Source organism: Hypomesus nipponensis, chromosome 10 (genome assembly GCF_054491055.1).
Source record: "Hypomesus nipponensis isolate SF chromosome 10, ASM5449105v1, whole genome shotgun sequence".
NCBI lineage: Eukaryota > Metazoa > Chordata > Actinopteri > Osmeriformes > Osmeridae > Hypomesus > Hypomesus nipponensis.
The window spans coordinates 18,253,284-18,277,500 of NC_140370.1; the positions used below are offsets into that span (position 1 = coordinate 18,253,284).

The 24,217-nt window shown below is 48.0% G+C and overlaps 6 protein-coding genes across 8 annotated transcripts in view; 2 read left to right on the forward strand and 4 right to left on the reverse strand.

The window, feature by feature from the left end:
* The first annotated feature begins 1,133 nt into the window (after positions 1-1,133).
* On the forward strand, positions 1,134-7,707 carry ppm1la (protein phosphatase, Mg2+/Mn2+ dependent, 1La). 3 transcript variants are annotated; one of them, XM_084706710.1, is made up of 5 exons: positions 1,134-1,989; positions 2,101-2,202; positions 4,304-4,469; positions 5,198-5,359; positions 5,772-7,707. In XM_084706710.1, exons 1-5 carry the CDS (start codon positions 1,804-1,806, stop codon positions 6,134-6,136), a joined length of 981 nt encoding a protein of 326 aa, XP_084562836.1. In that variant the 5' UTR covers positions 1,134-1,803; the 3' UTR covers positions 6,137-7,707. The 3 variants fall into 3 exon arrangements, with proteins under 3 accessions (XP_084562836.1, XP_084562835.1, XP_084562837.1); XM_084706711.1 differs by having other exon boundaries at positions 1,137-1,806; positions 1,899-2,202; XM_084706709.1 differs by having other exon boundaries at positions 1,135-2,202.
* Positions 7,708-10,477: 2,770 nt separating this feature from the next.
* On the forward strand, positions 10,478-11,666 carry arl14 (ADP-ribosylation factor-like 14). The gene has a single exon (XM_084706735.1). The coding sequence runs from the start codon at positions 10,659-10,661 to the stop codon at positions 11,295-11,297; it is 639 nt and encodes a 212-aa protein (XP_084562861.1). The 5' UTR covers positions 10,478-10,658; the 3' UTR covers positions 11,298-11,666.
* A 426-nt stretch (positions 11,667-12,092) lies between these two features.
* Positions 12,093-12,611, reverse strand: LOC146272157 (putative membrane protein C3orf80 homolog). The gene has a single exon (XM_084707712.1). The coding sequence runs from the start codon at positions 12,609-12,611 to the stop codon at positions 12,093-12,095; it is 519 nt and encodes a 172-aa protein (XP_084563838.1).
* Positions 12,612-14,000: 1,389 nt separating this feature from the next.
* zp3b (zona pellucida glycoprotein 3b) lies at positions 14,001-16,816 on the reverse strand. The gene is made up of 8 exons (XM_084706707.1): positions 16,308-16,816; positions 16,055-16,170; positions 15,865-15,968; positions 15,581-15,758; positions 15,320-15,437; positions 15,119-15,204; positions 14,886-15,001; positions 14,001-14,219 (listed from the first exon to the last, which is right to left on the reverse strand). Exons 1-8 carry the CDS (start codon positions 16,638-16,640, stop codon positions 14,164-14,166), a joined length of 1,107 nt encoding a protein of 368 aa, XP_084562833.1. The 5' UTR covers positions 16,641-16,816; the 3' UTR covers positions 14,001-14,163.
* A 2,346-nt stretch (positions 16,817-19,162) lies between these two features.
* Positions 19,163-21,251, reverse strand: LOC146272159 (uncharacterized). Its single transcript, XM_084707713.1, has 7 exons — positions 21,230-21,251; positions 20,833-20,987; positions 20,604-20,690; positions 20,450-20,485; positions 20,185-20,307; positions 19,844-19,888; positions 19,163-19,685 (listed from the first exon to the last, which is right to left on the reverse strand). The coding sequence occupies exons 1-7, from the start codon at positions 21,249-21,251 to the stop codon at positions 19,446-19,448; spliced, it is 708 nt and encodes a 235-aa protein (XP_084563839.1). The 3' UTR covers positions 19,163-19,445.
* A 1,692-nt stretch (positions 21,252-22,943) lies between these two features.
* Positions 22,944-24,217, reverse strand: part of LOC146272160 (schwannomin-interacting protein 1-like) — a 19,655-nt gene continuing 18,381 nt past the window's right edge. The window contains exons 7-8 of the mRNA XM_084706699.1: positions 24,025-24,118; positions 22,944-23,944 (exon numbers count right to left, since the gene is read on the reverse strand). Coding sequence (XP_084562825.1) covers positions 23,890-23,944; positions 24,025-24,118 — 149 coding nt within the window. The 3' untranslated portion in view covers positions 22,944-23,889. The remainder of the gene's footprint in view (positions 23,945-24,024; positions 24,119-24,217) is intronic.

Genomic DNA, 24,217 nt, shown 5'->3' on the forward strand with positions numbered 1-24,217 from the left:
AGAGGGGGAAAGTACAAACATAAAATAAATTGAAAGTACAATAAGTTTTGAAGGTTGAAATTTTTTTTTGATTTTTTTTCCTCAAGGTTGAAAACTAAAACATATTATGTTTCGAAAGGTTGATCTTTTGTTTATTTTACAAAAAAGTTGGCGTCATTGATGAGTACTTGATGAGGACTCTACCAAGGGAGGATCTAGGTTCCCACTTTTGGGGGGGCTAAGCCCCTGGATAAAACCTATTATTTTTCCTGTGACCTAGCAAAACTAGGGGGGTCTGGGGGCATGTTCCCCCAGAAGATTTTTTTGAAAATATACTTTTAAATAGTGTCCTTTAGTGGGTTTTAGGAAGAGAAATTAACAAATTAAAAAATAAATATATATATTTTTATAATTTTTATAAAAATCATTTGGGGGGGCTAATGAAACTTTTGGGGGGCTCCAGTCTCCCCCCCAAAAAAATAGTGCTAGATACGCCCATGGACTCTACTATACTATACTCTACTATACTATATTGTACTCTGTTCTGCTTGCATCTCATTTGTTTTAGGCTTCTCAATGACAAAGAGGGAGTTTTCCATGTCTACATGACTGAGAATAGAGACTTTCCTCATCACCTATGGTTATATATGAGGGAGATGTTCAAAATTACCTGTGTCAAAAATGATTCCTGGCAACATATTGTGTATTTTTTTTATTAATGTGGTAATATGATGTGAGGTCTAACAGGTAGTAGTAATGGCTACTTTTCAAAGTATATGTCAGAGCACATACTTCTTTACTTTAACTTGAGTGAAAAAGTGTAGACAATACTTCAACTTTCACCAGTCTTTTTAAACATGAGTATCTGTATTTCTACTTGAGTGAAGGATGTGTGTACTTTTGCGATCTCTGATAATCTGTGATCACTTCAGTAGCCTACTTTGTATTGCAATGAGGGGGGGGGGGGGATACGCATCGTGTCTAAGGTTTTTTCTGATCGTGTAGGCATTTGTGCATTGGTAAGCTATATACTGCATGTGTGTGTGTGTGTGTGTGTGTGTTAGCAAGACCTCGATCCGGTGAGAAGCAATACGGCATTCTGGACTGTCGTACAACGGCGCGGACGGCATAAACCAATAACAGTAACTTCTGCATATTTATATTAAAATTATGTGTTTATTTAGTAGTGTGTATCAGGTTGTTTGATATGGCAGGTTGGAAGACAGACAAGACCACAGCCTGCTCTCGCGCTGTAACACAACCTGTCATAGGAAGCTTCTGCAGCTGCGCACACCGTCTGTCCGCGAGCAGCAGACACGGTAGCGGGGGTGTATGTGGAGAATGTTGTTGATGCGGGTGCTCCGGGGCTGAATAGGCATATTTCTCGCAGAAGAAACGAGGCCACCAAACACAGACGAGTATCCCCGGGTGAAACCTCCCTGTCACATTCTGGGTGGGTCTAACCCATATTCGCGTGATCTACGATGGGTAACGGGAGGCTCGACGCTAGGTTCTCGCTTTGCAGCTGTTCGCTCGTGCTTCTCACAATAGCTGGCCAAGTCGGTGACAGGGTCTGCCGCTATTGTCCTGCGCTCCTCGTTGTCGCGTCCTGTGGTTGCGCCTGAGTGGGGGTGTCTCCCCGAGGCCTACTCTGCCCGTTGCCTCGCCATTCGAGACCCTTCCTTACCGCAGTTCTGCGCGACAGTCGCGACCCTTCCGAAACCTTTCCGTCATTGCATTTCCGTTTTTGCGTTCCCGTTGAATGAATGAAGGGAGCGTCCGTGAAGGAAACGAGCCGTCGTCAGGGATAGGCTACCGAATGTGATGGTAGGAGACACCATGACGCTGTTGTCTCTGTTGGGTCGGATTATGCGTTATTTCCTCCTCAGGCCTGAAACGTTGTTCCTGCTCTGCATCAGTCTGGCGCTGTGGAGCTACTTCTTCCACACCGACGAGGTGCGGACCATCGTCAAGTCCAGCCGCGATGCCGTGAAGATGGTGAAAGGGAAGGTGGCGGAGATCATGCAGAACGAGCGTCTGGCTGGCATCCGCGTGCTGGACGCAGAGTTCTCGAAGACATGGCAGTTTAAGAACAACAACGTGGCTGTGTACTCCATCCAGGGCCGGAGGGACCACATGGAAGACCGCTTCGAGGTGCTGACCGACATCGCCAATAAAAGCCACCCGTCTATATTTGGGATATTCGACGGGCATGGCGGCGAGGTGAGAGTGAAAGGCTGTGTGTGTGAGGGGGCTGTCAGTCATGCAAAACAGAGCGCTAGGCGATGTCAACAAACTAATGTGATTTCATTCAGGACATTTTTTACGAGTACAGGTAGCGACCTTTCGTTAAGCAGTCTCGTGCGCTGTCACTGAGCTAACCATCCTCTCTCCTCGTTATACCATCCCTACTTGGAATGTAAGAAACTAGCGCTGTTGTGGGGGAGGGGGGTAGAATCACTTGTCCAAACAAAGGATCTTACTACAGGCTTTGTTTTCTACCCATGTGAATAGTTGGGTCTGTTCTCTTCCCCTCTCTCCCTCTGTTCCCTCTCTCTCTCCCTCTGTTTCCTCTCTCTCACTGTCTTTTTCACTCTCTCTCTCTCTGGGGTCAGGGAATTCCCAAGGTGCACCAGGCCAAATGTCAGTGAAACCATCTGCCGAGAGAGAGAGGAGAGAGAGAGAGAGAGAGAGAGAGAGAGAGAGAGAGAGAGAGAGAGAGAGAGAGAGAGAGAGAGAGAGAGAGAGAGAGGTACAGGCTTGTTGATACGAGTCCTATTCTGGACAGTCTATTCCTGTGTCCTGATTAAATATTGAACCTTCCTGTCAGCTCTGTGCTAATCCCTCTCTTAGACCACTGCACCTCTCTCTCTGTGTCTGGGTGAGACCACTGCACCTCTCTCTCTGTGTCTGGGTGAGACCACTGCACCTCTATCTGTGTCTGGGTGAGACCACTGCACCTCTCTCTCTGTGTCTGGGTGAGACCACTGCACCTCTCTATCTGTGTCTGGGTGAGACCACTGCACCTCTCTATCTGTGTCTGGGTGAGACCACTGCACCTCTCTATCTGTGTCTGGGTGAGACCACTGCACCTCTCTCTGTGTCTGGGTGAGACCACTGCACCTCTATCTGTGTCTGGGTGAGACCACTGCACCTCTCTCTGTGTCTGGGTGAGACCACTGCACCTCTCTATCTGTGTCTGGGTGAGACCACTGCACCTCTCTATCTGTGTCTGGGTGAGACCACTGCACCTCTCTCTGTGTCTGGGTGAGACCACTGCACCTCTCTCTCTGTGTCTGGGTGAGACCACTGCACCTCTCTATCTGTGTCTGGGTGAGACCACTGCACCTCTCTCTCTGTGTCTGGGTGAGACCACTGCACCTCTCTATCTGTGTCTGGGTGAGACCACTGCACCTCTCTCTCTGTGTCTGGGTGAGACCACTGCACCTCTCTATCTGTGTCTGGTTGGGTGTTTGTGTGTGTGTGTCTACTGTGTGTGGTTGTGGATGTGGTTGTGGTTGCTGCCCAGTGTGAACAGGTGGATCAGTGTTGCAGGTCCAGGAAGGTTCTCCTGCTCTGGTCTCTCAGCCTTGTTTCCTCCAGTCAGTCTTGGCAGGGATTTGCTCTCCTCCTCCAGTCAGTCCTGGCACAACACTGACCATTAACTCAGTTCTAGAACACTGACCACTAACTCAGTTCTAGAACACTGACCACTAACTCAGTTCTAGAACACTGACCACTAACTCAGTTCTAGAACACTGACCACTTACTCAGTTCTAGAACACTGACCACTTACTCAGTTCTAGAACACTGACCAATAACTCGGATCTAGAACATTGACCAATAACTCAATCCTAACGTGGTCATTCCAGCATTGTAACCCAGCAGATCCCACCATCCGTGTGTGTGTGTTAGACCCAGTGAAGTAGTGTAGTTGGAGAGTGGAGAAGCAGAGAGTGTCAGGGTGTTGATGTGAGAGGAGGAGGATGGAAAGAGGAGGAGGAAGGAGGGATGATGACTGTAGAAGTAGCAGCTAGTTGAATAATTCAGTTTAGACCACATGGCTGGCCTGTCCCCACTCTTGGTCACAGTACCCCATCCCTGTCCTCTCTCTCCCCCTCTCTCTCCCCCTCTCTCTCCCCCTTTGTCTCCCCTCTCTCTCCCCCTCCTCCCCAGGCAGCTGCAGACTATGTGAAGGCTCACCTCACCCTCTCTCTCCCCCTCTCTCTCTCTCTCCCCCTCCTCCCCAGGCAGCTGCAGACTATGTGAAGGCTCACCTCACCCTCTCTCTCCCCCTCTCTCTCTCTCTCCCCCTCCTCCCCAGGCAGCTGCAGACTATGTGAAGGCTCACCTCCCAGAGGCCCTGAAGCAGCACCTGCTCTCCCAGGAGAGGGGTCGCCGTGACAACTACCCAAGTCTCCTGGAGCACCGCATCCTGTCCGTCGATAGGGAGATGGTGGAGAAGCTGTCGGCCAATCACGACGAAGCAGGTGAGTAGGGGCAGAGAGGACAATCTCCCTCTTTCTCTCCTCTCTCCCTTTCTCTCCTCTCTCCCTCTATTTCCATCTATCTCCCTTTCTCTTCTCTCTCCCTCCTATGGAAACAAATAATGTTTTGAATTTTAAAAAGGCATTGAATACTTAATATTGAAATTTAAACACCACCTAATTAGTTGGTTTTGAATTTACCAAAATCTGAAATCCAATCCAAATATTCAAGGTCCAGAAATTCAGGTTTCTCAAACAGTAAAAGTCAGATCCCAAAAATTAAATAAAACAAAATTCAAGCTTTAGAAATTCAAATAGAGCAAAATTCAGGCTGCTCAAATTGAAATGGTGAAATTATCATCGCAAAAATATTTCAAGGCGAAAGATTTTTTTTCAAAAAAAATTACCTACCCCAAAAGATTTGAGCAAAAAAAATTCTGATTGTGCCCTTGAGCTACCTGAATATCCGAACCTTGAATTTGGGGATCAGAATTTTATATAATATTGAATTTTAAACACTAATGAATGTGTTGGTTTTGAATTCACCTATTAAAAATTTAAATATGAAAGAAAAAAAATTCTGATCAAAAGATTCAAGGTTCAGAAATTAAGGTATCTCAAATTCGAACAGTCAAATTCAGATCCCAAAAATTCCCCCCAAAATTCAAGCTTCAGAAATTCAAATGGAACCAAATCCAGGCTGCTCTCCCCCTCTCCCTCCCCCTCCACAGGGACCACCTGCCTGGTGGCGCTCCTCTCCGACCGGGAGCTGACGGTGGCCAATGTGGGCGACTCACGCGGTGTGCTGTGTGACAAGGACGGGAACGCTGTGGCCCTGTCACATGACCACAAGCCCTACCAGCTGAAAGAACGCAAGAGGATCAAGAGAGCAGGTGAGGGAGGGGTCTAGAGAGCAGGTGAGGGAGGGGGAGGTGTGTAGAGAGCAGGTGAGGGAGGGGGAGGGGTGTAGAGAGCAGGTGAGGGAGGGGGAGGGGTGTAGAGAGCAGGTGAGGGAGGGGGAGGGGTGTAGAGAGCAGGTGAGGGAGGGGGAGGGGTGTAGAGAGCAGGTGAGGGAGGGGGAGGGGTGTAGAGAGCAGGTGAGGGAGGGGTGTAGAGAGCAGGTGAGGGAGGGGTGTAGAGAACAGGTGAGGGAGGGGGAGGAGTCTAAAGAGCAGGTGAGGGAGGGGGAGGAGTCTAAAGAGCAGGTGAGGGAGGGGGAGGAGTCTAAAGAGCAGGTGAGTGTTATCAATGTTATGATGATGCCAGTGATTCTGACCGTCCTGCCGTTCCCCCTCCCACCACCAGGGGGCTTCATCAGCTTCAACGGCTCCTGGCGCGTGCAGGGCATCCTGGCCATGTCCCGTTCCCTTGGCGATTACCCCCTGAAGAACCTGAACGTGGTGATCCCCGACCCCGACATCATGACCTTCGACCTGGACAAGCTGCAGCCAGAGTTCATGATCCTGGCGTCAGACGGGCTGTGGGACGCCTTCAGCAACGAGGAGGCCGTCCGCTTCGTCCGCCAGCGTCTGAACGAGCCGCACTTCGGTGCCAAGAGCATCGTGCTGCAGTCCTTCTACCGGGGCTGCCCTGACAACATCACCGTCATGGTCGTCAAGTTCAAAAGCTCCTCCTCCGCCACCGCGGGCGGGAGCAAGACCACCGAGTGATTGGTCGCCCCGGGTCACTCGTCTAATTCCTGTCTCAGTCGGCCAATTGAAGGGCAGGGACGGCCGGTGTCCTGGTTTGATTGGTCGTGTGGACGCGGGCGTGATTGAAGTGGCGATGGCTGTACTCAGTTAATAACTTATAATCATTAGCATGCTCACAGGCATGCTGAAAACATGTATCTACACACACACACATACACACTAATATACACACAGACACACATACACATAACACAAACATAGAAAAAAAACACATAATACAAATGACGTTCACAAACACACACACAACACACATACATTAATACATACACACCCCCATTCTAAAAAGACTCAAACAGAGACCAGCTCTTCAGCACGTAGGACTGTGATTTTTTGTTGGCCACAAACCACAAACACCACAAACACACACAACATACACACATCACACACAGAGACTGCTGATCCAGAGGCTGTCCTGATTAAACATTTAAATGCACTTTTAAATACTTTTTACTTTTGCTAAAAGCTATGTCAGCCTGTTGTTGACAGCAAATATGATCAACCTATTAGAGGTAGAACCTAGAACCCTCTGTCTTGGACCAGACCTAGAGATGGTGTTAGAGCCCACAACCTGCTGTCTCTATCTCTAACCCACAATCGCCTGTATCTTAGAACCCACAATCTTCTGTCTGTTAGAACCCAGACCCTCCTGTTTGTTAGAACCCAGACCCTCCTGTCTGTTAGAACCCAGACCCTCCTGTTTGCTAGAACCCAGACCCTCCTGTTTGTTAGAACCCAGACCCTCCTGTCTGTTAGAACCCAGAACCTCCTGTTTGTTAGAACCCAGAACCTCCTGTTTCTTAGAACCCAGAACCTCCTGTCTCTGGTACCAGATCTCCTCCTGCCTGAATGCCTCCTGCCTGGAACTCATAGATCCACAGACTCTAGATGTGCACTCTGAAGCCTGCCTGTAGAGCACCCCTGTGTAGCTTATCTATGCGGATGAGATCTACATAGCTGGTCCGTGTGGATGACATCTGGATGAGAGCCGTCTGTACCATGCATGTGGTGTGGGAGGAGCTTGTCAGCCTCTTGCACACATTCTCACTTCTGACTGGAAGGCTACACGTCAGCCGCTGACAGATCAGGAATGCTATTGGCTGAGACCTTGTTTCCTGTTGCGGGATAACCAATCAGATCTAAGCGGATGGGGATCTGAGCTTGACTAACTGCTGTGCTTTTTTTCTGCTCTTACTGTAACTCCTCCAGAGTCGTCCTTAATCTGGGGCCAACTCCTCTAACGCTGATGGGAAGGAAAATATAAGTTCTTTACATTTTAAGTGTGAACCTTGTTTGCCTTATTTATTAGTTTGAGTTATATAATGTGAGGTTGTTGTTGTGTTGCCTAAAGTAACAATATTCAGTCTGTATTAGCTGTCAATCATGTATCCTGCACTGTCATTAGGATGATACATGTATGTACCATATCACTGCTCGACGATTAATAAGTCACTACTCTGCCAAACTGAAAATGTAAGGTTTTGTTGAATGCAAGGGGTCAGTGTTAAAAAATAAAATGATAAACCACTTTGTACTTTGTAAGTGTAGCTTGTTGATATTTTGAGTCGACAGTGAAATACTGTACATACTGACGGCCAACATTTATGATCACACACTTCCTGTTGTCAGTGTGTTGTCACTCCAGCCACTATTGCTTTAGGGGCCACAATAAACGGCACCGGTGCGCTGAGATCACAGTGTGAAAGAGCCCCATGACGTTTGAGCATGTGGAATTCCTGAACCGGGGTCACAAATGGTTCTTCTGTACCATGACTCCGGTGTCTCACTGAGTAACCAAACACCGGCGCATGGACCATTGAACATCGCCGCAAGCAGCGCAGAGATATGCGGCAATAAGGGGCTCGAGGGTGCGAAGTCATTGCTGACGGTTGGTGTCAGGTGAAACGCCTCAGAATAGCGCATGAACATTGTAAATATCATATGTGCCCCTGCCAGAGGGCTGGTCGGTAACATTCAGACGGGCTTACCACAAACACCGGTGAGTCACTTTACGCAGATTTACAGGAAGACACGCCTCATTATCGAGGGGATTGCGTCCTTTAAAATAAACCGTTAACGCATTCGGCTCAATCAGCGCAGGTGCCAAACAGGTCCTAATTACAATCCAAAACAGTTACTTTAAGAGTTATTGAGAGAGAAAGTAGACTTAAGATTATCTGTTTGTGCCAGAGATTAGTTTCCACCTCTACCGTAAACTATGGGACAACGCGCCTCCAAGTCAACCGTGGAAACGCGGGTTTTCTACCAGTACTTTGGAGAACCTGAGAAACGCAACTCAATGTATCAAAAGATGAGCAAATACTCGACACCCTCCGAAACTCTCTGCTTTCAGGACGTGACGAATCCGGGAGTTGCCCCGCACGGCAGCGGGCGGCCGCAGGAGAGGAGGAGACCCAACTCGTGGCACCACAGCCGCCGGGAGACTACCGGGCTGGTCTACGTGATGGACGACCCAACCGGAGGAGTCTGGATGAAGCCGAGGGAGACGTGGACCAGATCCTGAAAGAGGATAACATGAAGTCCATTTCAAAAACAAAATCTTCACGAGTCTGTCCTCCCGTTGGACGCGCATCTTCAGTGATGCCACCGGGGTTTAAGCGCATCAGGCTGCAAGGGTCCGTTTATGCGAGCGGCGGGGTGCGTCCTTACAGATATGGTCACTGCTGGGAGATACGAGTCTTGGAGTGGTGCCACGCGGACATTTAATGTAACATGAAGATGAATGGCAGAGGTTCAATCTACACGGTACATCCTATACGCCCAGATCACAGTTCAAACCAAGTATAGGTCATACCAGTGGCGATTTAGACTCTTAGGGGTGCTCAAGCACACCTACACCTACATTTAATCTAAGCACCCCTAAAAATATTTATGTAAAAATTCTTATTATCTTAAATAAGTTTTAGTGCTCTAACGTGTTAAAATAATGTTTATTTATTGTTGAAATATCATTACCGTTTTATTTGATGCTGGTAGTTCACGAAGAAAGGGACTTTCTTAGTTTTTTCATTCATTCAATATTTTGCAGAATAATAAATACATGTATTAATTGTTATCCAGTGAAATTAGTGATTTATTAGCAAGGGGGTTTAGCACTTATGCAAGGCACTGTATCCATGTCACATTCTCATTGAGGTTGAGCCCCCCTAAAGGTCTGACGCTAGAATCGCGTGTTGTAACACCTGCTCTAGTCTGCACCAGTGCAACCCTAACCCTGCACCACTGGGTGGAGATACATGAACTGGATTCCTTCTTTCTTTCTTTGCCCTATTTTCTGTGATGATCTGAAAATAAAGAGAATGGTTCAACACGGTTGTTGATGTTGTGATGATGTGGGAGGGAGACCAGAAGGCTAGGAGGAGGGTGGATGAGGGCGGAGGAGAAGGAGGAGGGTGGAGGAGAAGGAGGAGGGAGGAAAAGAAGGAGAGTGGAGGAGGATGAGGGAGGAAAAGAAGGAGAGTGGAGGAGGAGGAGGGAGGAAAAGAAGGAGGGTGGAGGAGAGTGGAGGAGACTGGAGGAGGAGGAGAGTGGAGGAGGAGGAGAGTGGAGGAGGAGGGTGGAGGAAGAGGAGGGTGGAGGAGGAGGAGAGAGGAGGAGGAGGAGAGTGGAGGAGGAGGAGAGAAAAGGAGGGGGGTGGAGGAAGAGGGTGGAGGAGAGTGGAGGAGGAGGAGAGAAGGAGGGTGGAGGTGGGTGGAAGAGGAAGAGGGTGGAGGAGGAGGAGGAGAGTGGAGGAGGAGGAGAGTGGAGGAGGAGGAGAGAGAAGGAGGGTGGAGGTGATATCTACTGCTACTCTGGGCTACGTGATGATGACAGATCCCAGATTACAGCCCTTCCCAGGCTCCTATCTGTTCAACACACTTCACCTAGAGACCAGTCCATACACTCAGAAACACTACATGAAACTTTACATAAGATGCTTTATCTAGTGACCTTACATGGTGCATATAAAGTAGGCTATACAACAGAAATTCAAGGATTAATAGTGCATATTCTAACAGTCAGAGAGGTAGAGTGCCATGTAAACACAACTCAGCTACCAGGTATGGTGCCACAATAATATTTCTTAACTACAGTGCAGCAATAATTGAACACAAGAAAGCAAATCACTCTTAAGGATTCTGTTGAGATGTTTTTGAAAATTGTTTGAACGATTAAATCAACTTTGGATATTACATCCAACCGCACTGTCATTGCGTCACAGGGGCAATGACTCCACCTATCATGGACGTCCTGTTGAACTTTGACCTTTGTCTTTGTTTGGTACTTTATCACAACGCCAGAGTTTATGGCCAGGCAGCAATAGCTTATCTAGTAACAGACACCGCACTCGGTAAACACCGGGGCGCAAGACAGAGAAAGTCACGGGAAGAGTAGAGAGAGACTTATTTATTTTTTACGTGAGGAAAGAGAGAATATTTTTCCGGTGAACTTGTGCAGAAGCCAGCACGACCCTGTACAACCGATGGGTCAGAGGGGTTCAGCGCCTCAACAGGAGGCCCGGGTTCTCCTTCTCGGTCTCGAATCGGCAGGCAAGTCAACACTTCTCTACAAGCTGAAGTATAACGAGTCGGTCGTTACCGTTCCAACCATCGGTTTTAATGTGGAGATGATCGAGGCGAGGAGGAAGCAAGGCAAGGTGGATCTGACGGTGTGGGATGTGGGAGGACAGCGGAACATGCGCCCGCACTGGCGGAGCTTCCACCAGGACACGGCGGGGCTCGTGTTTGTAGTGGACAGCTCGGACCGGGGCCGGTTAGACGAGGCAAGGCGGGAGCTTGAACAGACTCTGCGTAGCGAGCTCCTCCGAGGCCGCCCGGTTGTCATTCTCGCTAATAAGCAGGACGTTGACGGAGCCGTTACGGCCACGGAGATCACGGAGTTGTTCAATCTCAAAAAGATGTGCTTGTCCCGGGACTGGTTTGTGCAGCCCTGCTCAGCGGTGACCGGTACCGGGCTCCAAGAGGGATTTCAACGTGTGGCGCACCTGCTTAAATATCCGTCTGAAGACAACATCATGCCTTACCACTCGCACAGCATCAGCAATACTGTAAACTACCTCCGGTCCAAATCCGTCGTCTCAACGGGAAACAGTCCGGACTGACTCGGACATTCACCGATTTCTGGCATAGGCCTAAAGATATGTTATGTTTAACAATGCGTTGATTGATGTAGGCCTAGAAATTAGGAAACATTATGTAGGCCGATATGAACTGTAATAAGTGTTTTAATCTTTTTTTTCAAACCTGACTCAGATGATGTGTGTGTCTGTTATAATTTGGCTTTTCTGTGACGGACATTTGCGTGTATGAGTGTAAACTAGCATCCAACGCATCCAGTCTCTATAATGTTTGAATTTGATATTCATATATGAATCCATATAGGGGGGGAGGTTGTAACCTTTAACCCGGTAGTGACAGTCTTCTACGAGGCAGCGCTCTGGCTCTTATTAAAACCTTTTTATTGACCTTCAGATGTGCGTTAAGTTCTTTCATACCATACACTTTTACTGTCAAATCAAAATACAACTTGTGTAGCCTATTTGTGTAGTCCTTCTTAAGTAAAATGCTAACAGTCACAGTAGCCTAATTACTGTGAAACTTAAGTTTCACAGATGCTCATAGATCTATAACCATCATCTAATGGATGATTCTCCTGCTCCTCTTGACAATCCATATAGGCCCAGATAAATTTACAATGAATCCACGAATGACCCCTAAAGTAGGCTACACTGTCATATAGAGGAGAGTTACTGACAATGTAAAAAATGTATATAACAACCTAAACCCTCAAAGAAGACTAGGAAATCCTCCCTGGAAACTCCGAGGAAAGGCTCTTCTGTGTAGTGTGAAAGAACATGCTCCGTTAACTGTTCCGTTAATTAGCGTCCAGGGGTCAGCTACAGGTGACCGGATATGTGCTCACAGCTTCCGTCCCTCCCTAGCACGCTCTCCTCGTACGTGGGCAGCCGTCTCACCTCGTCATAGGACGGTAACAGACTGGGGCTGACCGCGTCCGCCACCGCCAGTCTGTGCACCGTGTAACTCCTGAAAAGCGGCTCCTGCGACACAGTAGCTGTGGGGCGACAGTCTGCGTGCTGTTGCTCCTCGTCCTCGGTGCTGTCAAGCTGCCGCTGCGCTCGGGAGCACACAGTCCTCTGGAGGAAGTAACCGGAGGCGAAGATCAACAGAAGGATCAGGACCCCGGATATTTTGCGTGTAACCATGGAGATATTGTAGTTGAGGGTGTGTACGGTCTGCTGACAGCAGGCTGAGGAGACGCTACCGTTAACCCGCGCGCAGCAGACGTCCTCGTCCCGACACACCATTCCTCCGCAGATCTGAATTGTCTGTCCGGTAGTGACGAGCATGAGGAAGAGAGCGACGCCCGGAGTTCGGTTGTCCAAGTTGATGTTCATTCTCCCGTGAAAATCTATTAGGAGTAGCTTGGTGCGCTGCTGTTGTAATGATCCGTGCGTCCGGTTGGGCTGTGAAGCAGACACACGGACTCCTCTACCGGGAGCTCAGAGCGGGGTGGATCGATAGCACTTAAGGTATAAAAGGACTGTGATGGAAGGCCAACACGGGAAACGCTGTCAAAGTATGCGTTGTTTGGATTTGTTTTTGTAGTTGCATCGATTCAAGTAATTTTCTAGTCACAATGTAGGCCTTTACATGTACGAAATATGTCAAATGGACATGCAAATATGCATTTTCCGTTTACTTGCAACACATTACTACACTTTGTCTGTATAGGGCAATATACAAGTGTGCATATCCTTTTTGTGTCCAACTAATAGGCCTATTACATTTGTTCTGGTTGAGATCTAAGCTGACCAGAGATGTCAGCACATCCTTCACTCCAGGAAAAGTACAGATACTTTAAAAGGTGATTACACCTTTTCACTCAGTAGTCATTACCACTAACCCATTTTAGTGTCACGCTGGTAACTGGACCTCACATAATCCATCTACAAAAAGGTTGAAACACTGAAAACCTAAAAGAGTAGATTAAAGCAGAGTACAATAGAGTATTAGTCCTCATCAAGTGCTCAATGGTGCAAACTTATTTTTAAAATGTTTTTTCCCCCCAACCTTTGGAACCCCCCACCCACACACCATGAGAGGAGGAGGAGTTGGCAAGTGGCAGGATGCACGTCATGTTGTTACATTTGTAATGATGACCCCAGCAGTGCTGAGGGGGGAATGACCCCAGCAGTGCTGAGGGGGGAATGACCCCAGCAGTGCTGAGGGGGGAATGACCCCAGCAGTGCTGAGGGGGGAATGACCCCAGCAGTGCTGAGGGGGGAATGACCCCAGCAGTGCTGAGGAGGGAATGACCCCAGCAGTGCTGAGGGGGGAATGACCCCAGCAGTGCTGAGGGGGGAATGACCCCAGCAGTGCTGAGGGGGGAATGACCCCAGCAGTGCTGAGGGGGGAATGACCCCAGCAGTGCTGAGGGGGGAATGACTGAAGGGAAGTCTGTAACCGGGGCACTCAGACATATAGGGTTCAAAAGCATTAGCAAAGAAGCTGATATGACACACCAAGCTCTGTGTGAGTGCGTGTGATTAAGAAATCAATGTTAGTGAGGCAGTGGACGGTTTGATGGCTGACTGAAATGCTTTCTCCCATTGTCTCCAGGGTGAGACATAATGACAGCACTCTGACTCAGTGATTGTGCTGCATCAGGATCCATCCAGCTACCCAGGGTCTGAGGTGATGTAGCGGACAGTCAGTCTCATCTCAGCCCTGAGACGTTCCATGACAGCTCAACCTTCTCAGCTCAGACAGACCTTGCACACTAATATGGTTAAAAAGTTTTTATTTTGTTTACCTGACCTGCAGAAGATTAGCAGGTTAGCAACACACACCAAAACTACACAACCCAGTTTGACGTGGTAGCTGAGCATGGTATCCACTGTTCTGCCTGTCTCACGATGGAGTTGTTGTGGAGACCATCCTGGTTCATCACTTCTCAGCCGGCATGACAACCAGGGGCCCGAGGTGTATGGAGTGGCCCCACTCTGGAACACAAGCAGACACATCGGTGACCTCTACCCTCCACCTCCAGACCTGCTCACTGCTTTTAACCAGGGAAACCCAAGTCATTCTTCCAGCTCCACCCTCTCCCCCAGCATCCCTCCTGTGGCCCTCCTCCCCCAGCCCCCCCCTCACCCTGCAGTGAGCCTGTGTTCCTCCCCCAGCCCCCCCCCCCCTCACCCTGCAGTGAGCCTGTGTTCCTCCCCCAGCCCCCCCCCCTCACCCTGCAGTGAGCCTGTGTTCCTCCCCCAGCCCCCCCCCCCCCCTCACCCTGCAGTGAGCCTGTGTTCCTCCCCCAGCCCCCCCCCCCCTCACCCTGCAGTGAGCCTGTGTTCCTCCCCCAGCCCCCCCCCCCCCTCACCCTGCAGTGAGCCTGTGTTCCTCCCCCAGCCCCCCTCACCCTGCAGTGAGCCTGTGTTCCTCCCCCAGCCCCCCTCACCCTGCGGTGAGCCTGTGTTCCTCCCCCAGCCCCCCTCACCCTGCAGTGAGCCTGTGTTCCTCCCCCATCCCCACCCCCTCACCCTGCAGTGAGCCTGTGTTCCTCCCCCAGCCCCCCCCCCTCACCCTGCAGTGAGCCCGTGTTCCTCCCCCAGCCCCCCCCCCCCCTCACCCTGCAGTGAGCCTGTGTTCCTCCCCCAGCCCCCCCTCACCCTGCAGTAGGCCCGTGTTCCTCCCATCCTCCACGTGGCGCTGACCCCGGTTCTTCATCCTCTCCCAGAGGTCACAGCTGTTACACGCCTGGTCCCCACCGTCAGCAGAGCGCCACCTGGAGGACAGGAGACAGGAGGGGACATGGTCACCTGCGCATCATGATGCAGTACTCACCTGGAGTCTGTGAAGGAGCATGTTCCCGTGTGTGTGTGAAGAGTGCGTGTTCTCCTACCTGTGGTCTATTAAGGAGCAGGCTTTGTGTGTAGCCGTGACAGGTTGTGAGGCTGGGACAGCCTTCAGGTAGCAAGTGATGTACAGCTGGGGACAGAGGAGTCTTTACTACACAAACAATGGTGTGTGTGAGTGGTGCATGTTAGAGTGAGTGTGTGGGAGTTCATGTGCATGCATGGGACGTGCAAGTGTGTGTGTGTACCAGGTCTTCAGCTGTCTGTTGGAACCTGAAGGCGTCCAGGATCAGGTGGAGCTGGTCATCACGGGCCCTGGTCAGGAAGCGTGACCTGGACCCTGCCACCTGGCCGTCAGACAGACACCTGGGGAAGAGAGGAAAGGGGGAGATACAAGTTTGGGGGAGTGGTTAGTGCTCAATACAGACAAAATCAGCTGATCCACACAGCCCACCCTGATAGGCCTGCTCAGAAACCCTGCCTATTTGTCCAACAATGTCTGTGCCTACCCATGATGATCTATGAAGTCATATCTGGGGCTGGAGGAGGGGTTGGGCGCTGCTGTGGCAGTGCAGCTGTCCACATACACGCGGAGGGGCAGGTGGTTGCCCATGACGACGGCTGCCTGCATGTGTATGACGTCGCCCAGGTAGTACACGTTGGACCCCCTCACAAACAGCCAATCATCTGAGGAGAAAAAGGGAAACAGGAAGTCATCATAAGACTAGGAATGATGAGTTCAGCTGTGCGTGAGTGTTAAATATAAAAGGAGAACCAAGAGAGGTGGTGTTACCGCTCATGAGGCGAAGGCTGAAGTCCAGTTGCTTCTGGAGGGAGGCTGTGACAACCAACGGTACCCAGCTTGGGATGAGGGCAGCACTGCCCACCTCGAACCTCCTAACACACACACACACACACTCATCATCTACAGAGTAATCTGCTACAGAGGCAGATGATGAAGTCACTTAATCAGGTAAACTCACTTCTGGTAGTGGCAGTCTATGGGTATGGCTGCGGGGCTGGTCCACACCACACCCTCCAAGGAGGGACTAGGCGAGTAGACCAGCGTGTTCGAATACACAAGACTCTGGTCCATGAACTGCCAAAACGAAGTGTTAACCAATTCTAGGTTAAGTATATCGATTTTCACATGTTCTCACCTTGACTAACCGTTACCCAAGTAAAGGACAAGGTCCAGTTGATATTATTTTTGAAGATTCAAACATCAGAACTTACCGAAAGCTGTGTTCCGCAATCAGTCAGACGCGCGTGGATTTTGAACTCCGGTTCTGCGAATGTTTCAATTTGAAACGCAGCGCAAGGGTCGTCCGCGCCTTTGATGTCCACCGGACCGAGATGGAGTTCACCGGCGCTCACAAACACACCGGTACCGAATAGATCAGCCCGAATCACGACTTCGATGGAATCTCCATTGCATGTGACAAGAACTGGCGGCGAGGTTGGGAAGGGAGGCACTATTAAACGTCCATGTTGCTCTGCCAGTGAGATTAACCCCAGCAAGACCGTCAGAAAAGCGGTAAGCAATGGAAAAGTTAGCAAAAGATCCATGGCTCAGTGTGTTACGTAGCCGAGGGTAGAACAGATTGACTGTAGTCACAAATTTTATATTTCTCAGTTTTTTTCTTTTCTTTCACGTACTATTCAAATTCAATATTAAATGACGTTCCGTTCTTCCTTCACCACAATACGTTGTATTCTTTGCAACTTTTAACAAAGTGGATGCGTCGCACATCATCTGAATTAGCCTATAGTCCGGCAAGAGCAATTTAACAGAGAAGAGCCATACGAATTTAGCCAATAAATGTTCAGGCCAATAGACTCCTATGTTCGCACCTGTCACTAATTGCAGTCTTAATTGGCACGGTGAAAACAGACCATTCAATAGGTGTGCTCGACTGCGACTGCATGAAACAACCGGCGAGAGTTGCCGCTTGCAGTCGGGGAGGAGTTAAAAACAACTCCTTAAAGTCGAACATTCCCGCTTCTCATGGTTTGCTGCGTTGACGTCGTCATGAACTCTATAGCCTCAACTCAATTAAACGTAGTCTTTCCGTTAGTGAGGCGGACTAAAACCCTTTCTTCAACAAATATTTAGAGTGAGAACATTTTCACTGATGAAGGCATTTCAGTATATCCGGAAATTAGTTCAGTAGGTTAGCAATTTTCCATAAACAGGAGCAAAATTTACGTTTGCATTTACATGTATTCATTTAGCAGACGCTTTTATCCAAAGCGACTTCCAAGAGAGAGCTTTACAAGTGCATACGTCACTGATAATAACAACAAGATAGCCCCAAAGCATTGCGGGTAACCAAAAACAAGAAGCACACATTGTGAACAACCAAAAAATAAGTGCTAAAGGGAAGAAACCATAAGAGCATGTAGTTAAGCAAGTTACAATAAAACTACATGAATCTCTAAGTGCAAGTGTACCTGTAGGAAAGCAATAAAAATAGAATTAACTCAAAATAACTTTAACTATAATGAAATGTTTTAAAAACTGGGTGACCAAACAAACATATCTAGAAAAAGTCAAGAAGGCAGGATCTGGAATTTGATTGAGTGCAAAGATTTTTTTAGCTGTCTTAATTTTTTGCAGCCCTGCCCTGAAGTGCACCCCCGTGTACTTTCTGTTCTGCATATCCAGCATCAAATTGAGTGAAAGGAGAGGAGAGGATAGGAGATAGAAGAAGAGGAGAGATAAGGAGAAGAGGAGAGAAGGAGAAGAGGAGAGGAGAGAGAAGGAGAAGAGGAGAGGGGAGAGGAGAGAAGGAGAAGAGGAGAGGGGAGAGGAGAGAAGGAGAAGAGGATAGGGGAGAGAAGGAGAAGAGGAGAGAGAAGGAGAAGAGGGGAGAGGAGAGGAGAGAAGGAGAAGAGGAGAGGGGAGAGGAGAGAAGGAGAAGAGGATGGGGAGAGAAGGAGAAGAGGAGAGAGAAGGAGAAGAGGGGAGAGGAGAGGAGAGAAGGAGAAGAGGAGAGGGGAGAGGAGAGAAGGAGAAGAGGAGAGGGGAGAGGAGAGAAGGAGAAGAGGATAGGAGAGAGAAGGAGGAGAGGGGAGAGGAGAGAAGGAGAAGAGGATAGGAGAGAAGGAGAAGAGGATAGGAGAGAGAAGGAGGAGAGGGGAGAGGAGAGAAGGAGAACAGGAGATGGGAGAGGAGAACAAGACGCCTAGAGCAGAATACAAGAGAGTGCAGTAGAGTATAGTAGAGTCCTCATAGAGTAGCCTACTCATCAATGATGCAAACCTCTTTCGAAATCTTTATTAGAAACGATGTCATTTCATTTGTTCGCCGCTAGGGAGAGCTCGAGCCCAGTCACAGCGACATCAAGGCGCATGAGCTCACTTCTTGCGGTTGGGGATTTGTTTGTGTGCGCGTCCATCAAAACAAGTCGGAGGGGAAAGTTGGACATCTTATTCAGTTGTTTGGGGGAATAACCTATAACATACTTTTGAGAAATACACTTTTTCTTTTAAATGCACTGCACAAACCATCCGCTGTCTGAAGACACCAGGCACGCATTTGAACTGTCAGGCCTATCTTAATCAACAAGTAGAATGTTTGGTAGCCTACTTGACTATACGATATTTGTGTTTATAATGCCATAGGCTGTAATGTGGAGGCACCATCCTTGGCTTGGTTTCACCATCAGTAGCTTTTTATTATAACCTATATAATGTAAGATCCAATCATCACATTTACTCATCCTCTCTTCAGGTTCTCGTTTGAAATAATTTGAATCCCACCCTGACACCTCTGCGTGTTCAGGCCGTCAGTCCTCGCGACATTTGTTGTTGTCTTAAATTCCGCGTCAAAATAAGTAACCGTGTTATGACTCGTCATGGCCATACTCAGCATGACTGAGCTAGGAGAAAAAAACGACATCGACCACATATCGATTTAAGTATCACATATCGACCAGTAAGCTCAAGCCTGAGTACGGTCTGCAGCAGCGCGAGCTGACGAACCGGGTGTTTTTGCAGCAGGGAAGGAGAAACGATCACACTGAAGAAACAGCCACGTGACATCTTTCTATAAATATGTTGTTCATTGCACAAACAATTCACAGAAAATTGACAAAAACAAAATAAATAGGTCTTGATAATTAAATAGTTAAGAATAACTTAGGAAAACAATACTTAATATATACCATGGTATAAATATGACAGATCCACAATGTGTCATTAATGTGTAATAAATAAAGGCAGTTTAGGCATATATGAGGATAATATTGTGTTTTGGTTGTGTTGTAATAGCTGCACAATTGTTTTGGTTTAGCATCAAGTCAGGTGTATATGAATGACGTTTTTAACTTCACACATCCATCCACGCAGAGGAAAATGTGGCCTATGTGGTCACTTCCTGTGTGGTGACTTTCTGCTTGGTCCCTTCCTGTGGTCTTCAGCGTGGAGGTGGTTGAGGGCTCTGTTGATGGTGATGCCGCGAGCCTGGAGACCCTTCAACACCTTGCACAACCTCAGACGCTGGTCAAAGCTGCTCTCCCCACCTGGGGGGCCCTGGACACACACACATACCAAACACACCACACACACATCACACCACATGCACACATCACACACACACCACACGCACACATCACACACACATCACACACACCACACATTATATGTCTGACTGCACCATACAACCTTTTAGCTCATGTATAGTTTTTCTCATCCAGTGTATGATATTATGATGTCATCTCTACTCTAACTGTGGCTCATCTTGATGCTGTGACGTCAGAGGGCTGTACCTGTGACGTCAGGGGGCTCTCCTGCAGGGACCTGGGGGAGCAGGCCTGGGGGGGAACACACAAACATAACTATATGCACATAAATAACTATACAAAGAAATATGAACATACGGCATTAATATCCAAATAGATTGCTGTACTGTCCTGTTTCATATTGCTGTTGAGATAGGCTATTGTTGTTATTTTGCATTGTGCCTGGTAAATATTGAATATAAGTTGAATCTAATCTAAATATACAGACCGTTCTTCTGACATCACAGTAGGCCTACTGTGTGAGTACTATACAGAGGCGAAGGCTTCCACACACTTTAAAAACGGGAAATCTGTCCCCCCTGCCTCACCCTCAGCAGCTCCCGGGGTGCGCGCAGAACGGTGGTCGCGAGCAGGCCCAGCGGGTCAGGCTGGGCCGAGAGGACGGTGTCGTAGAAGCGCAGATCCTCTGCGATGCTTTCCTGGCATAACCGCTGAAGGGGGGCAAGTGGGGGGCGGGGGGGGGTCAATAGAGATGTGCTATGTTATTTTTGGAACAAACATAGTAAGTGACATGCATTAAAGTAGTCAGTCAGGTATTGTTTTTAACTGGTAACCAGGAAGCAGGTCGCCTACCTCGTCAAACTCCGCCCTGGCGCCGCCGGAACAGCTCTGTAGAGGAAGATCAAGAACCGCGTTAAGAACCAGGCGCGCGCATGGCCGCAGCTGTTTGTTTCAGCAGGTATTTCAGTACGAGGAACGTGCAATCAACCGGGGTGTCCGTGCTTACCTCCGGTACACACACCGACGCCGTCCGTGTCCCTGATTCCAGAGTCGACTTCTGCTCAGAGCAGTTGATTCCTATGAACATTTTTTCCTAGGAAAGCGTTTAAACACAAGCTTTTAATATATATTTAACATATATTTAATTTAATCATATTTAAATTGGAGTTAAACTGAACTTTTAAAGGACAGTATGAGTCCTATAAAAACAATGAATATATTTTAATTGTAGTTACCATGGCGAGCGCCAGTGATATGTTCTTAAGCAGTGCCCGCGCTTTAATGACGCACGTCTCCGTTACTGGCCCATTACGCACCCGTACAGGTGTGGAGAAGCTCAAGTGCCAGTGACAACCGGAAAGCGCAACCAGGAGAAGCCAAGAGGCCAAGCCTGGAGGCGCCAAACGACAAACAACAGCTGTCAAGACAACCCAGAACCTACCATCTAAGTCTCTTTATTTAGACTTACACTGTTAAATTGCCTTAACTCTTATGTAAAACATTAACAATCGAAATCTCAAGACACAATCAAATGTTTAGGCCAACTTTAACCTATAAACCTTTTTACATTCAAACAGGCCCATCATCATCTTGTCCACTTTGAAGAACAATTTAGTAACGGGTTGTACTTACAAGTCTTAAGGTGTGGCATCATGGTTATTGTGTTTGTGTTGCAACCTGTGACATATATAGCCTACCTGCAGCCAGGGCCGGCCTAACTGCAGCAGAGGACTTCCCCGCGCGCTTACATTACAGACTCACCGAAAGCGGCTCACTTGACATTTTATCACGCGTGAGTAATTTCCTACTAAGGATCTCAATATGAAAGACTTTGTGAAACTGAAACGATTTCACGTTTCTATGAACACCGTTCCTCTAAGCGCACCGAGGGGTTGTTGTGTGAGACATAACCGCAGGATTCCCTGACCTACTGCGTAGTAAAGGGACAGGTATTTTTAGCATAGGCTAACACTTTCTAGTTATGATACAATTACTTTAATTGCTTGATTTTGGAGAAACAAAACAAATTGGGACCTTTTTACAGTTTCAATCAACTCATAGGTCTACGCAACCCAGAACACCCTGAATATAAATAACAACTTTTTAGAGTTTTTAACCAACACATGAATCATCCTGTGAGAGGGTCGGGCTTCGACGTTCTGGGTCAGACGCCGACTGTCTAAATAGGCCTACTCCACTGTATTTATTGGTAGACAATGTATTTATTTTAAGTAGCCTAGTTTTTCATGAAACAAACTCAAAATTGATGTACTGAAGTAACCCATCCCATGATCATGTTGATGTGTCTCAGAGGTGGTTAGCCTGGCCTGAAGGGTGTGTAAACGGGGATTCTTTTTTTCTTCCCCGGTTTACACCCAGATATGTATATTTGCATATCGTCGGAGGGAAAGTGATGGTGTTCCCATCATAACTCGGGGGATCTTTCTGGTCACCGTGAATAGGGGTTGTGATTGGTTTAGAGTGATGTTGAACGTCTCATCCATTGTGATTACGCAATCATAAAACACCGTCCAGGCCCCTCACGTGGATTCCAGTTCGTGGTGTTTGGACAGTCAAAAGTGAAGGAAGACCTTATAAATAAATGTCAATTGAAATGAAAGTGCAATCAAAAAAGATGATAGTCAGGGGAATTGTTGTAAGTTGGTATGAGGGTGTGGAACCGCAGGATATGGGCCACGGGTCTGGGTGTTATAATCAGACTCGTTCCAGTCCCGTCGGGTCAACCTTGCTAATTAAAAAAGCATGTTTTTTGCAGGTAGGTTTCTGAATTACGCTTGGGTTTATGTGTACACAAATCGTGTCAATTTAAAATCAGACTGTTCTGTGTTGATTTCGTTGCAAAATAGGTAGGCTATATAGGCCTATTTCATTAAACAAACAAAGAGTAGCTAAATATTGGAGTAAACATGTATAGACGTAGGTCTTAACAATTGATCATTTAACGAGTCACTGGAATTAGTTTGTATTCGACAGTGGGTAGGCTAGTTTCTGTATGCTTGCTGTATTTTTCCCCTTCCACACGATGTGACATTGTCACCGCGGCAGTATCTCTAGTGGGCAGGGAGGCGTCGTGGCCGAGTGCCGTCACCGCCATCTCTCTCGGTCTCAGAGAACCGATGTCTGCGGCGTCCCGCTGTCCGAAAGCGGAAAGCGACGCCGCTGCTTCTGTGGAGCCTGAACTAAATCAGGATCACGGAAGCGTTATTGTTTGCTGGCACGCGCGTGTCGTGGAGAGAGAGACGGCAAGGGAGGGTTTGTAAGAGAATAAGGAAGGGGATTTATAAAGAGACTCAGTAATCCAAGTAATGACAAACAACTAGAGAAGTGACATTTAAACACTTAGGACATTTATTAATCATTTTCTTTCTTTGTACACAAAACCTTTTTATATTCTCAGTATACATATAACTCTCCTTAAAGTAACAAAGTAGTGAACTGAGACTATGCAGAAGTTACATTCGTTGAATGATGAATTTTGGATCCCAGCAGCCTCCACACTGCCTCCACGCTGCCTCCACGCTGCCTCCACGCTGCCTCCACACTGCCTCCACGCTGCCTCCACACTGCCTCCACATTGCCTCCACATGTGAGAGAACACTGCCTGAATTCCATGTACTTTTTTTTTATGTGTAATTCATTTAATGTAATTATATGGATTGATATTCAGGCTGTTGCAAATTTAACAGGGTATTTCTCCTATAAAGTCTAAACCTTTTAGGCCTCCTCTGTTGGTTAGTTTGGGTTAGTCTTCAGGAAGGGTTAGAGCGACCAGGAGATCCTCTAACAGCCTCTCCCCTCTTTACAGTCTCTCCTGGCCTACAGCCTCTCCCCTTGTTACAGAGTCTCTCCTGGCCTCTAACAGCCTCTACCCTCATAACAGAGTCTCTCCTGTCCTCTAACAGCCTCTACCCATGTCCTCCTCAACAGCCTTTAGGTAGTTACAGTCTAACAGTCACACACTCTCACACACACACACACACACCAGTGCAGACTCTATGGTGGGAGAGATGGTCAAGCGCACTAACATGTCCAGTATGTCCACTTGAATTTAATATAAGGACATTAGCAGAAGTTATTATCCCTCGTGACAAACAGGGAAATTTGAACCGTCAACCTCTTGATTTGTAGTCAAATTTTCATCACTTATCTACATAACAGAGGCGGTGAGACGAGGGAGAAAGGGGTGAGGGGTCAGGAGAGAAGGGTGAGGGATGTGGAGGGAGAGGGGAGAGAAGGGAGGGAGAGGGGAGAGCAGGGAGAGAGGAGGAGTCTTATTTGGACAGGGTGTTCTCAGACAGGAGTCTGTGTTGACTGTGATGGGCGTGCCTGGAACACAGACAACACAGACAGTCATACAAACAAACCAGAATCTGTGTGTGTGTACCTGGTCAGGTGTGTGTGTGTACCTGGTCAGATCTTCTATATTCACCAGCATGGCATCCTGCTCCATGTGTAACTCATCTCTCACCAGCAGCAGCTTCACCAGCTCCTCATTCAGACCTGCACCACACACACACACACACACACACACACCGGCCTTCAGATCTTCAACACACCGGCCAAGAGGATATGTGTGGGGAGTCTCAGTACAGTATCTTT

What these genes read in the sequence shown, in the direction of transcription:
- LOC146272157 (XM_084707712.1), bottom strand. Translation starts at nt 12,611, where the DNA reads ATGAACATCAACTTGGACAACCGAACTCCGGGCGTCGCTCTCTTCCTC.
- ppm1la (XM_084706709.1), top strand. Translation starts at nt 1,804, where the DNA reads ATGGTAGGAGACACCATGACGCTGTTGTCTCTGTTGGGTCGGATTATG. An exon ending in GGCCAATCACGACGAAGCAG is followed by an intron (nt 4,470 to 5,197) that starts GTGAGTAGGGGC and finishes CCCCCTCCACAG; the next exon opens with GGACCACCTGCCTGGTGGCG. An exon ending in CAAGAGGATCAAGAGAGCAG is followed by an intron (nt 5,360 to 5,771) that starts GTGAGGGAGGGG and finishes TCCCACCACCAG; the next exon opens with GGGGCTTCATCAGCTTCAAC.
- zp3b (XM_084706707.1), bottom strand. Translation starts at nt 16,640, where the DNA reads ATGGATCTTTTGCTAACTTTTCCATTGCTTACCGCTTTTCTGACGGTC. An exon ending in CAGCCTTCGCCTCATGAGCG is followed by an intron (nt 15,759 to 15,864) that starts GTAACACCACCT and finishes TTTTCTCCTCAG; the next exon opens with ATGATTGGCTGTTTGTGAGG. An exon ending in TGCTCCTTAATAGACCACAG is followed by an intron (nt 15,002 to 15,118) that starts GTAGGAGAACAC and finishes CCTGTCCTCCAG; the next exon opens with GTGGCGCTCTGCTGACGGTG.
- arl14 (XM_084706735.1), top strand. Translation starts at nt 10,659, where the DNA reads ATGGGTCAGAGGGGTTCAGCGCCTCAACAGGAGGCCCGGGTTCTCCTT.
- LOC146272159 (XM_084707713.1), bottom strand. Translation starts at nt 21,251, where the DNA reads ATGATGCCACACCTTAAGACTT. An exon ending in GATGCCACACCTTAAGACTT is followed by an intron (nt 20,988 to 21,229) that starts GTAAGTACAACC and finishes TGGCGCCTCCAG; the next exon opens with GCTTGGCCTCTTGGCTTCTC. An exon ending in CACCCCGGGAGCTGCTGAGG is followed by an intron (nt 19,889 to 20,184) that starts GTGAGGCAGGGG and finishes GTTCCCCCCCAG; the next exon opens with GCCTGCTCCCCCAGGTCCCT.